This window comes from Silene latifolia, chromosome 8 (assembly GCF_048544455.1).
Source record: "Silene latifolia isolate original U9 population chromosome 8, ASM4854445v1, whole genome shotgun sequence".
Classification (NCBI taxonomy): domain Eukaryota; kingdom Viridiplantae; phylum Streptophyta; class Magnoliopsida; order Caryophyllales; family Caryophyllaceae; genus Silene; species Silene latifolia.
This window is the reverse complement of record NC_133533.1, coordinates 59,930,200-59,944,674: the sequence shown is the minus strand read 5'-3', so window position 1 is coordinate 59,944,674 and position 14,475 is coordinate 59,930,200. Positions and strand designations below refer to the sequence as shown.

The 14,475-nt window shown below is 36.2% G+C and overlaps 2 protein-coding genes across 2 annotated transcripts; both read right to left on the bottom strand.

Moving 5' to 3' along the window:
- Positions 1–342: 342 nt before the first annotated feature.
- Positions 343–1,233, bottom strand: LOC141595248 (uncharacterized). Its single transcript, XM_074415214.1, has one exon. The coding sequence runs from the start codon at positions 1,231–1,233 to the stop codon at positions 343–345; it is 891 nt and encodes a 296-aa protein (XP_074271315.1).
- Positions 1,234–12,266: 11,033 nt separating this feature from the next.
- Positions 12,267–12,776, bottom strand: LOC141595246 (uncharacterized). Its single transcript, XM_074415213.1, has one exon. It carries the CDS (start codon positions 12,774–12,776, stop codon positions 12,267–12,269), a length of 510 nt encoding a protein of 169 aa, XP_074271314.1.
- Positions 12,777–14,475: the final 1,699 nt, after the last annotated feature.

Sequence of the window (14,475 nt, the reverse complement as noted above, 5' to 3'; positions counted from 1 at the left end):
CCGCGTCTAAGAATTTCATCACCTCATTTTTAACCACTTCTTGCATGTTTGGATTTAAACGTCTTTGACCTTGGACACATGGTTTATGATCCTCTTCTAGATAAATTTTATGTATGCAAAAATGGGGGCTTACGTCCTTCAAATCATCAAGTTTATAACCAATGGCTTTCTTGTAAGTTCTCAACACTTTTAGCAATGAAGATAATTGACTCTCACTCAAATGAGCACTAACAATGACCGGACACATTTCCGACTCATCTAGAAAAGCATATTTCAAATTCAAGGGGAGGGGTTTAAGTTCGGGTTTTTGTACCTCAACATCTTAAGGAGTAGAAACCAAACCTACAAATTGTGAGCTTTCCTCCAATGGTAGCTCTTCTCCATCCAAATCACCCTTAAAGTATCTACTTCTTCCCATCCAATCTCATCATCACCTACAAATGATTCCAATAACAAGAGTGCCTCCAAATGATCTTTAGCCAAAGATCGAGTTATAGAGTCTTCTATCACACCATCAATAATATTCAAAACATCAACAGAATAACAAGACTCCTCAAGCATCAGACTCTTCATAGCACTATTCAAGTTATATGTGACCTTATTCTTGACATCAATTACCGCGCCCACGGTTTGTAGAAAAGGTCTTCCCAAAATGATTGGGATTTGTGCATCTTCGGCCTTGTCAAGAACGATAAAATCAACAGGAATGAAAAATTTACCAACTTTAACGGGAACATCCGCTAAAACTCCCAAAAGGCATTTTATTGAACGGTCCACCATTTGCAAGGTGACACTAGTACATTTCAAGACTCCCATATTTAACTTATCACAAATGGAGTATGACATCACATTCACACTAGTACCTAGATCAAATAAAGCTTTATCAATAGTATAGGTGTCAATGGTGGATGGAATGGAAAAGCTACCAGGAACTTTTAACTTAGGAGGGGACTTATTTTTTAAAAGAGCACGACACTCGGCGGTGAATGCTATAGTTTCAACATCATCAAAAGTCCTCTTCTTAGTTAAAATGTCTTTCATGTACTTAGTATATGATGGAATTTGAGTGATTAATTCGGTAAAAGGAACGGCTACCTGCAAATTCTTCACCACTTCCATGAACTTACCGAATTGAGTCTCCTTTAGAGCTTTGGCCAATCTATGAGGGAATGGCACTTTGATTTTTTTTGGAACTTTGACTTCAATATCCTTCTTTGGAGGAGCATCCTCCATATCTTTCACTTCCTCTATAACAATAGGTTAAAAAACCTTCTTGGGAATAGCATCAACCTTCTTTGAAATAGGAGAAACCTCCATTTCAACAAGTACCTCCTCACTTTCTTTAGGCATAGGGGGCTCATCATACTTGGTACCACTTATCAAGGTAATAGCAATAACGGTATCATGTGGTGTCTCACCCTGGGGTGGTAGTTGACCCGACTTCCTTTGAGAGCTAGAAGAGGCTAGTTGAGCCATTTGATTCTCTAGCATTTTGATTGCGTCATTGTGAGCTTGATCACTCTTTTGCATTTTAACCAACAAATCGGATTGAGTCTTAGCCATTTGTATCACTAAGGCTTCAAGTTTGCTCCCCCCTTAGTCACTTTATTGATAATTTGAAGATTGACCTTGAGCTTGTTGGAAATTTTGCTGAAAACCTTGTTGAGGTGGCCTTTGATTTTGATAACCCGGTAGATTGAAGTACCTTTGTTGTTGTGGAATAAAGGTAGATTTTTGTTTTTGGGACATAAAGGTATTTTGTTGTGGAGGATTTAGCACATTTGTGCTCTTGTAAGATAAATTTGGGTGGTACTTCAAATTGGAATTGTAAGTATTTGAGAAAGCGCCCAATGGAGGTGCATTTTGTCTAAAACTTTGAAAAACATTTCCTCCTCAATATTTGGCATACACAAAGCGGTGCAATGTCCCGCACCTCCGCAACAGTCACATACAAGTATTTGTCAAGTAGTGGACATAGCATTAACTTGTTGAAGCGATGAATCTGCACTTTGGACCTCCAATTTTTGTTGAAGTAATGCTATTTGAGCTTTTAAAACGGATGTATCGGAAGACTCCTCCTTAGTCTTCAATGGTGCACATTGAGAATTGACATATTGTGAACCATGAATCACCATAGTTTCAATTGTAGCATGAGCAATATCGGTGTCAATTTGATCAAACCGCCCATTGTTGGCGGAATCTAAAACACGTCGAGACTCGGCACAACACCCATTCTAGGATGTAATTGCTAGAAACCAAGGATCCAACCCAGGATGTGGGCATTATCTTTGCAACTTCTGGTACCTTTCCCAAGTTTCATATAGGCTCTCCAGCCCTTTTTAATGGAAGCCCGTGAATTGACTGCTTAAAGTTTATGTTTTCTCCGGTGGAAAATACTTTTGATAAAAAGCAAGAGCCAAAATATCCCAATTGGTGATCTCCATGGCGGTTCTATCAAGTCTATTGATCCATAGCTTCGCCTTGTCCATCAATAAAAAAGGAAGAGTATCTACCTTATTTGAGATTGTGTGACTCTCGTTTGCCTAATCATCGAGCAATAGTCACAAAAGTTTTGCACATGCAAATTGGGATCCTCCAAATGCCTCCTCTCCACAAGGCTAATGAAAGCCGGTTTGATCTCGAAATCCGTGGCTTCAATTTGGGTAGTAGTGATACCCATAGGAAGCATAGCCGCGGTGGGTTTGGAATGATTAGAAAATTTCACCATCTTCTTGATTGGTTATGGAGGTGAAGATGATGAACTAGAAACTTCTTCTTCGTCACGAGGTGGATAATTGGTACAAATGTGAGCCAAACTACTGGGACTAGAAAATTGGGCAAGCTCCTTAAAATAATTGAGATGGTTATGGAAGGTTCTCCGGTAAGAAACATCTATGGCAATCAAACCAACTAATCTTTTTAGAATTAGGAAGATAAAATTCTTTACTCCTATCCATGCAATAAGGGCATGCCTTTCGTCCAGCGGTTGCCCATCCTGGTAGCATACCATATGCGGGAAAATCATTTATAGTCCATAACAGTGAAGCTCTTAGTTGGAAATTTTACTTCTTCGACACATCAAATGTTTGTACACCAACTTCCCACAAATGCTTAAGTTCTTCCACCAACGGTTGTAAATAAACATCCAGCTGGTTTTTTAGGTTGTCAGGACCGGGAATAAGTAAAGAGAGGAAAATAAATTGTCTTTTGAGATAAAGTCAAGGAGGTAAGTTGTACGGCGTGGTCATTACGGGCCAACACGAGTAAGATCTACCAAACTGACCAAAAGGGTCCAACCTATCCGTACACAAGCCAAGTCTCACATTGCGAGGTTCCTCGCCAAAATCAGGATATAACCTATCAAAACACTTCCACTCCTCTCCGTCACTCGGATGACACATCTTTCCTGGTGTACGAGGATTTTCTTTGTGCCATCTCATTTGGTTGGCAATATTTTTCGTGGCATAAATTCTTTGAAGTCTTGGACCTAAGAGAAAATAAATTAATGTGTTTAATGATATTGGTTTCTTCCTCTTTCCACTCCTCTTATTACCCTTCTTCCCCTTCAAAACAATATTTCCCTCACTTATCTCATATCTATCCCTTTGACATTTTTTACATTTGTCAAGCAAAGCATCATCTTTCCAAAAAAGCACACATCCTTTAGGACATGCATCAATCTTTTCATGTGGAAGCTGAAGACCTTTAACCACTTTCTTGGTATAGTAGAAATTTCGGGTCATAACATTATTATCGGGTATAACATCCTCAACCAACGTAGTAATACAATCAACGGCTTTAAATGGCATATTATACTCACATTTTAAAGTAACTATCCTGAATGCAACTTGTAACAATGTCATTCTGCTCCCCCATATAAGGTTTTTTCGGAAGCACTTAGCATGTCAAAAAAGGCTTTTGCTTTTGGGTTTGGTAGTTTTTCATCAATCATTGGTACACGGTCGTCATTAATGAAAGCATTAGACTCTAAGGCATCAAGTATCATATCTCTATATGGGTTCTCATTTTGTTAGATTTGAGGCTCTTCGGGATAATATTTTTTCTCCATAGGAGATTCAATTGTAATAGTTTGGAAAAAAACCATTTGTAATAAGATGCTCTTCTACTTCAATGTCAAATAAATATTTTAAGTTTTTACATTTAGTACAAGGACACCCAAGTTTATGTTGTTCCAAATCATATGAATCTTGACATCTAGCAAACTCAATAAATCTACTCTTTCTTCGTACATCCAGATACGTTCAGATCTCTTCATTTTAATCTAGACAATATATAGCAAACTAACCATTTTAAATAATATTTAATTTCAACAAAAAAATCTTACTTTAAAATTGTACTAACTTATCACATTATAGTACTTCAACAATAGTTATCTCATCCTCCATATTATATATACTAACTTTAAGATTTCAATTGGGTCCTTATCACTCCAACCTAACCCCTTCAATGTACGTTTCAAGTCACTAGCAAACACACATTTGTGATTTATTAATGAAAAAAAAAATTCGGCAGCAATTCCCCTTAGTTCTCCAAATACACAATATGGAATAGATTTATATTCCACATATGTATTCAGAGAACATTAAAGGAATTGCAACCAAACTCTTTTCTCATTAATAAAATCACAACTATGTGCTTACTACTTAAGTGACTTGAAACATACAAAGACAGTCCCAAAATGGGGACTATTCAAGAATTGCTCCTAATGAGTAATTGGTAAACGGGTACTAGGTCATTATTAAACAATTTGTCAAAAATTTAAATAAAATTTTGAAAAATACAATTTATACGTCATGCTCATTCTAAATTAATTTCGTCAATTATAAGGCAAATTTGTTTTATAACTAAAGTATGAAAAAAATTTGACAATATTAACATTATACTAATGCTATACTACCTTCAACAATACTAACACTATACTACCTTCAATATTACTAAACTAACACTATACTACCTTCAACAATAATAACACTATACTACCTTCAACAATACTAACACTATACTACCTTCAATATTACTAAAACTAAGTTACTACCTTCAATAATACTAATATTGTCAAGATAACCTTCAATTACATCCCCTAATCATATGACATTAGCAATTTAACAAAACCCCCAATTTCTAACCCTAACTACAATTAATTAAGAAAAATACTAGTAATTAAATTACAACTACATACATAATAGGCATCACTAATGTTTAAATTACAACTACATACTAAATAGGCATCACAAATTAAACAAAATATTAAGTATTGGAGTAATTAAATCAATTTGAGTCAAAAACAAACCTTTAAAAAAAAAAGAACAGTGAAGGAAACTCCGGTGGTCGGTGGTGATGTGGTGCCTACGGTGGATGGGTTGCCTCTCCGGTGGTGGTGGTGGATGGTGGTGGCGTCGGGTGTGTGTAGGGCAATTTTTTTTGTTATGGGTGAAATGAAGAATGACGGGTGAAAGAAGGAAGGAAGTGAAAAAAAAACATAATCAGATAATTGGCGACCGTCATCAGTCGCCAAATTGGCGACCCTTTTCAGTCGCCAAACTGCCGACTGTTTTCCATCGCCAATTTGGATATTATACAGTCGTCCTTGGATTTCATACGGATTTTGGGATAAGATTCTACCGCCGCCAATTTGGCGACTGTTTTCAGTCGCCCGTTTTTTTTTTTCTGTCGCCAAATTGGCGACTGGTCTTACAGTCGCCTACTTTAGACACCTTTAACGGGTTTTCTTGTAGTGAGGGAGTATAATCATATATAAATTAGACCCATCAAAAGTGCTAATCTTGAGGAATATACAAAGTGTCATGCATCTCGCTATAAAGCTAAAAATAATTCAAGTGGGAGGCAAATTCCTTGTAAACCATTAACTTATTTCCCGCTTGCGACAAGGTTACAACGACTATATGCAACCAAACACATAGCAAGAGAAATGAGTTAGCACTACAAAAACTCTCGATTAAGAGAAAGGGGGACAATGACACATCCAGGTGATGGAGAAGCGTGGAAACATTTCGCTAGAGAACATCCAGAATTTGCAAGTCTGCCTCGCAATGTTCGGCTAGGTTTGTGTACTGATATATTTTAACCTTTTGGGCAATTTGGGAAGAAATACTCATGTTGGTCCGTGATTGTCACTCCGTACAACTTACCTCCTTGATTACGCATGAAGAGATAATTTCTGTTCTTATCTTTGCTCGTTCCCGGTCCTAACAACCCTAAGTCATGTTTAGATGTCTACCTCCAACCGTTGATCAAAGAGTTGAAAGGTCTTTGGGAAACCGGCGTGTACACCTACAATGTCTCTAGGAAATAGAATTTTTAATTAAAGGCTGCATTAATGTGGACGATCAACGATTTCCCGGCATATGGCATGCTTTCCGGTTGGTCCACAAGTGGGTACCATGTTTGTCCTTATTGCCAAGAAAAAGATCGTTGATCTTTTTGGCTCAAACATAGTGGCAAGCTTTGTTGGTTCGATTGTCACCGTGAGTTTTTGAGACCTGATCATCCTTTCCGCAACATTTTTAAGCATTTTCTAAAGAACAAAAAAACAAAGAATCGCATAGCCGCATTGAAATTAACGGGTGATGAAGTGTGGGATTCCGTAAAAGATTTACCAAAATAATTGAGGCTCCCGATCAAGAATTGAAAAGATTGAAAGACAAGAACGAAGGTTGGTGGAAACAAAGCATATTCTGTGAACTTCTTTATTGGAAAAATTTGTTGTCGACACAATTTAGAAGTTATGCACATCGAGAAAAAAAAAATTGAATAGCTTATCAACACGGTGATGGATGTACCACAAAAAACTCAATTTGGCCCTAAGGGTAAAGCTGAGTTTAATGAACTTTGCTTTAAATGGCCCATATCATCTAGGTTTGCTTTAGACACCGCGGAGAAAAACGCTCTATGAGAATGGGTTGCTAATTTGAAATTCTCAGATGGTTATGCTTCAGATTTGAGTCGGTGTGTTGACCATAAAAAGATGGTGTTGTATTCCATGAAAAGTCATGATTATCATGTCTTCATGGAATGAGTACTCCCTGTTACCTTGAAACAGTTGCTCCCGACGGGTTCTTGTAATGCAATAACTGAGATAAGTCAATTTTTTAGAAACTTGTGTACTTGTACGATTAAAGTTGATTCTATGGAACGTCTAGAGTCAAACATTGCGGAGATAATATGCAAGTTAGAAAAGATATTTCCCCCGTCTATCTTCAATTCCATGGAGCATTTGCCTCTTCACCTACCTTATGAAGCGAATGTTGGAGGACCTGTTCAATATCCATGGATGTATCCATTTGAGAGATTTCTTAATCATTTAAAAAAAAGATTGGCAAGTGTAATACCCCCACATACCAAAGTGACTTACCAAGGATCACCTTAGCACATAGAGGTACTACCATCTCGGTTGCCCAAGGTAAAGTATATCAAATGGCACTACTACAAATGAGCACTTGGGCCATGGCTAAATTCGTGGCGCAAGTGTTAAATTTCCGTGGCTAAATCATTTGGCCACGGGAATACCTTCCATGGCCCAAGTGGCCGTGGCAAAGAGATAGCCACGGGAAAAACAAGAACGTGGCTATTATTAAATTTTTGGCCACGGATTCTCTCGTGGCTAATAACTCCCGTGGCCAAAAAAATTTCTCGTGACGAAAAAATAATTCCCATGGCAAACAATATATGTGAAAATTAAATAAATAAAATGAAAAATATTTTTTTTTCACGATCGATATTTTATCATATATGGAAGCGTGACAATCTCGGTACTGGTTTCGCTAGTTAGCTCGATTCATTAGAACGTTCTTTGGTTTCACGAACTTTCTTTGGTTTCACCAGTCATGCATTCGCATATCAAAGAGGCTTCCCAGAAGGCCACTCATCCCAACACTACTCTCACCTGAGCATGCTTAACTGTAGAGTTCTTTTGATGTGCTACCAATATTGAAAGTTAACTTTGTTGATATAATTAGCACTTTGAATCCTTTTATGTTTAATTTTTTTTTTTCATTCAAAATTTACCTTTAGTACTATTTAATTAAAAAAATGTTACATTATTTACGAATTTTTGCGGGGAAAACATTATTTTGCAAAACAACCAAATTTTAGATGTTACCCTCCCGACTAATGATTTTGATGTCATTTTGTTTTGTCCAAGTTAGCAAAAGCATTTTCTCTAAAAAGTAAACTTAATTGTGTTTTCCTAACATTTTTTTTTTTTTATTTCTTTAGTTTGTCGACATTCTTATTTTCAATTCTCTTGTACTCATTTTTTTAAATATTGTTTTACGCAAATTCTATTGTATGATCGTCGTACCTACAATATGAAAAATGTAACCATTTTTTGTAAAATAATGACCACTTTTTATAACTAAAAGATTTTTTTTGCCCCAAAGTGGTCATTATTAACCAAAAAGTAGTCACTTTTTACCCAAAAAACACGAAAAATACTATAGTACAACAGAATCGCTTATTTTCTTAAACTGATTTCTCTTTGTTATGATTTATTGTTTCTTTTCTAAAAAATTTCACATTATTTGCACATGTGACATTAAATTATAATATTTTCTATATTTTCTCTGTGATACGCTCATTTTTAATGAAAAAAATTTCTCCATATTGAATTTTGGGTAAATTGATAAAAACTACCAAATTTAGTCATCTTTTTCAGAATCAATACCAACATAATCAATAACTAATAATCAGTACCTATCGTACAAAAAGTTAATATTTTGGCATTCATTACTAATTATTGATTATGTTGGTACTGATTATGAAAAAAGGTCTTTATATTGATACTGTTTATCAATTAACCCTTGAATTTTTTATATTGATAATTTTTCCAATATGTTTTTTTCTTAATCGATTTGTGGGAGATAATTTTTTTTACTTTTATTTCATAGCGCACTTATTTTAGATAATTTTAGATTTATCTAAGATAGATGATAAATAACTTATTTATTTAATTTTATATCTTATGTCTTTAAATGTGATACGATCATATTGTTATTCAAGATTATAAAATTTTAATTAAAAAATTAAAAGAAATTCACGACTTTAATAAACAGAATTATATATTAAAACAAATTTCTTAAATTAGCAATGTTTTGAAAAAACTGCAAAGCGTGCTTGTGATTTGTAAAAAAATCAAAAAAAATTGACGATAAACTTACTTTACTTGCATATAAATTTATAAAATTTTAAAATTTCTTATTAAAGTAAATAAAGCAATAAAAAATATTAATTAAATTAATCAAAGTGTTTGCAAAATTTTATATTTAAATGTGTTTTCATATTATTTATATTTGATTAAATTTCATTCAAATTTGTATTTTTTTTAAGCAAGCAATTTTTAGGTTTGTCTGAACATAAAAATATCTTAATTTAAGTCGGACAAGATACTCGCCATGGGTGTTTGTTAGTTCGTGGCTAAACCTTTTTTTTGCCACGGAACAATTTGTGGCTAAAAAAAATTTCGCCACGGGTGTAGCCTAATTCGTGGCGCAAGTGACTTTTTGTCACGGGAAAAGTTATCCCGTGGCATAAATTTTTTTCCAAAATAATGAATAAATTTTTTCCGTGGCTAAGCATAATTTAGCCACGAATTATAAATTCTCGTGGCATAATTCGTGGCGCAAGTGACAATTTGTTGTAGTGTGAACCATCAAAGAACATTTATTAATGTACAAAACTGTTTAATCAAATACAACATGTTATCAAACAAAAAATTGTTTACAACTCCAAAAACAAACCAAAAGGAAACTAATGTTAAAGTGACAACGGAAGCTAGCTAAATGAAAGGCGATGACTCGGTCCCATCCGTAACCCGCGAGCTATATCCACATCCATTACCTGCTAAACCAACCGCTCACCATCCCCGAATGGATCACCACAGTTTTGAAAACAATAAACGGGGTCAGTCAACTGTATAACCTTAATAAGAACTCACAACAATGTAATCCAATACACACAGTAACCATCAATTCGGTCTGAACCAAAGATTGCTGATTCGGGGGTAAACGTACGGCCAGGGAAGGTGTTAGGCACCCGGACCACCCATGAAACTGACGACCTCTACTAGTTATTTATAATATTATATATTTGACGAAATTTAACGATAAAAAAACTTATAGAACAAAAGCGATACAAATTATTTACAAAGACAAGTTAAATAGGTTAGTTTATATACAATTATACGATAAAATAGAGAAAATAAATAAAAGCCTGAAATAAAGAGAGTAAAGAAAACTTGTTCAATTTTGGTACCCTCAGGCATATCTGGATGTTGACTATTAGTGAATTTTGACTCTGTCGTAAATTAACGGCCCTTATGCTCTTGTATGGAAACTAGGACGATTTAATGTGTGTGGTTTTATTAGAAACTGGGACAATATATTTGAGACGGGTAATATAAGAGTAGAAATTCTGAACTGGTTTTATTTGTGTATCTCTCGTATTTTTGTATTTTCGTCCTCCTCCTCCGATTTATGAATGGTTTATTTATATATGTTTGTCGATGCAGTTTCATTAGACTTGTATTAAAATAAGTAACGCTGCAATTTGAAAAACTCTATCAATTATCATCTTTAGATAACAATATTTTAATCTAGTATCCTAAATGCAATTCACTTAGAGTCTTACGAAAGTGCGGTCATACTTGTCATTGCTTATCCTAATTTGTTTTGATCTCTGTGATCTAGTAGTGTTGTTCAAATTCCAAAGTATGATATGAAAGCATTACTTTAGTACAAATCTTATCATTCCACTGTCTAAACAAACACTCAACAAAGTCGTGGGCCTCCGTGTCTAATAAGCCTCAGTTATCAACAGACTGACTAATAAGGTAGTTTGCCTTAATTACTTGGGCCTATTAATAAAAATGTGTAACTAATTGTATGACTTGAATATGAAATGGGATGTCAAGAATGGAACAAAGGTGTAGGAATGGTTTTATGCCATTAACAGTGGGATAAGTAGAAATAAAAGAGCTAATGGGTGGTTTTATGCCATTTATAAGTAATTTTTTGGGAAACAAGCGTAAAGCGCCTTTAATTTAAACATCGTTAATTTCCATTTAATCATTAAATTTTAGCCTCATCATCGGGTACCCGTAAAGCTAGTAGACAACTTTGAGGTGTCTACACCATGGCAAAAGGTAACCCACACCGCCAGTGGGGGACCGCAACTTTGCCCACCAAATCCCCGCTCATCGCAACGAGTGAACCCGGATCATTAATGTGCACATCCCCCTTGTGACGGGAGCCACAAAGGGCGAACATGGGGTTGGAACCATCTCCCGAAAATGGTCCCACAACAATAACCAATTAGCAATACAATCTCAATTCACAATAATAATCATGTCAACCAATCAATCAAGATCACATCTTATAATCGATTACACAATCAACCGAGTAGAGAAACCCTACCTTATCACGATCCAAGCAAAACACAACAAAATCACGCTAGAACGCCTCCTCTACAAAGTCCTCACTTAATATGACATCATACAATCAATAACCACACATAACAAGGCTAATCACCCCCAATTCCCTCAAATCCCAATTAGGGTTTGTAAATCTATAACCAAAATATCAATAAACAAGGGGTAAAATTACTTACTGATCGAATTGACGCGGAAAAGGAACGAAAACCCCCAATTCTATGAACCCTAGCCTTGGAAATTGATGAAGATAGTTGGAGAGCAGTGTTACGTAGTTTAGAGGTTGAGAAAGTGATTAAGAACTGATTATAAAATGATTAAACCAATAACACGACTTAAATATACTCCTCCAATTATCTTAATCAAACCGTGGAGAAAATAACCCGTCAGACCGGATACTCGGTCGAGTACCTGAGGTAATCGGCCAAGTACGACCTACTTGACCAAGTTCCTCACAACTCGGCCGAGTGCACCCAAAATAAAAGTTTGTCTAAAAGCACTCGACAACTTACTCGACCGAGTCTGGCCTATCGGCCAAGTAAGCTGAGACCAGAAAACTGTACTATTATAGTCTTCCCTCCTTAAAACGAACATCGTCCCCAAAGTTCACACCATACCTGATACAACATGTGATAAGCAACCTACTAACCATGCAACTCGAAAGAACACCCAACTCAAAAGACACTAACCATGCATCTAACCATAACCAACTATGTTCACACAAACCAAAACACAACCATACCGACCTCAAAACTACCCCAAAACACATGCGATCATCTCCTACCCCTTTAAAACACAAAGGTTATGACCCCGTAACCAAACATATCTGCTCAAAAAGGTGTGGGTAGCATTCCCTCATTGCCTCTTCCGGCTCCCAAGTGGCTTCTTCCACATTGTGATTAGACCATAGCACCTTAAGCAAGACGGTTTCACCATTCCTTGTCTTGCGCACCTTACGATCCAATATATCCTTTAGTAGCTCCGCATAAGTTAGAGCTTCATCTAACTCGATATTCTCAACCTCGAGCACATGTGACGGATCACTCACATATTTCCGAAGTTGTAACACATGAAAAATATTATGCACTCGATCGAGAGATGGTGGTAAAATTAGCCGATAAGCTACCTCGCCTACCCGATCTAAAATCTCATATGGACCGATGAATTTCTGACTCAACTTCCCTCTCTTGCCAAATCTCATGACGCCGCGCATAGGTGATACTTTCAAAAGAACCTTATCACCCACCTCAAACTCGATATCCTTGCGATGCAAGTCAGCATATCTCTTTTCCCGATCTTGAGCTGCTTTCATCTTTTGTCGAATCAAGTTTACCTGTTTGATGTGACCAATATTTGAGCATATTTAGTCCCCGAATTAGCCTCGTTCCTATGCTTTTTAGTGCATATTTGGGTCATTTACTATCTTTAGTCCTTTGTTTTGCATATTCTTCGAGGTTTTGATCCCTTGGTAGGAGAGGAGTGCATACCTTGCATTTTCATGGCAAAATAGAGCTAAATTGATCGAATCTAATGACCAAGCATCAAAGCGAAGACAAGACTAGAAGGCCTTTGTAAATAATGAAGTAGATGAGCAATGATGAAGAATATCCTTGCATCTCCGGCAAGATCCCAGAGGATTGTTGGAAGAAGAAAAGAAGGAAAGAAAAAAAAGCTCACTGGACTGGAATCTGTTCGTCCCAAAGATCAAGCCGCTCGTCAAGAGTTTTCGCCAGGCCGCTCGTCCTAGAGCTCTACAATCCGAGCGTCCCACCTACCAAGCCGCTCGTCCACCACCTGCACAATCCGCTCGTCCCGACCTTTCACTACTACAAATCCAGGCAACTACAACGCCCCTTTAACAACGAATATTCACGAAAATCACAATAAACGTTGTAGAATGCATGGCGCGAATTTTACTAAAATCAATTACAACGGGTATGGTTATAAAAACCGTTGTTATTAGTTTTAACAACGGGTCACACATGCGGAAGCGTTGTTAATAATTTGGCGCAAAATTGGCGCAAAGTTAGTGAAAAGTAATAACAACGGTTATTTTTGAAACCCGTTGTTAAACCTTATTTAACAACGGGTGTTTTCTACAACCGTTGTTAAAACATATTTCACAACGGTTGTTGTTTAATAACCGTTGTCAATACCTTCCATACTATAAACCACACAAACACAAGTCTAATGACCCACAAAACACAAACCTTAATACACAAACACAAACCCAAAGCAAGCCAAACACAAACACAAAACACACACTTTCTCATCGTCTCTTTCTCTCTTTCTTCGCTTTAAATCACCGTTGATTTCATCGTCTCTTTACGTACGAAGTAATTATCAGGTTTGTTTCATCGTCATTATTTTATTGTTCTAATTATTTCATTTCAATGTATGTGTTTTTATCGACCATTAAGTTCAAAGATAATTATTTCATTTCCATGTATGTGTTTCTAATTATTTCATTTCCATCTTCTTTTGCGTCCTTGAGACGGATCGAGCATGTTTTAGCGAGTTAGGGTTTGGAGAATATATTGAGATAATGGAAATGCATGTTAGTTGAGATAATGCAATGTATTTATACTAATGTGTGGGTTGAGTTGTTTTTTAATTAATATATATGTTAGGAAGTTGTGCCATATATGTTAGGAAGTTGTGCCATAATCAGATCTTGATGATGACTGATAGATCTATGGAGTTGAAAAAATGGAAGCAAATCAAACAAGCATAACTCAACACTTTCAAAATGATCATTTCATTTAATTTTAAACCAAATACATTACAAAAATTATCAGAAATCAAAAGATGTATAATAAGTAGGAACAACCCGGTTAAGCGTAAAAAACGCTTCTCAACTCGCCACCAATCACGCCACTCTGGTATACCGCTAACTTCCGGGTCATTGGCTTCATATTTTGCAATAACAGATTGAATATATGCAAGGACACGACTTGCATGTGGAGATAAGGTTGGAAGAGTACAACTCAACATATCTCTGGCTGCAGCCA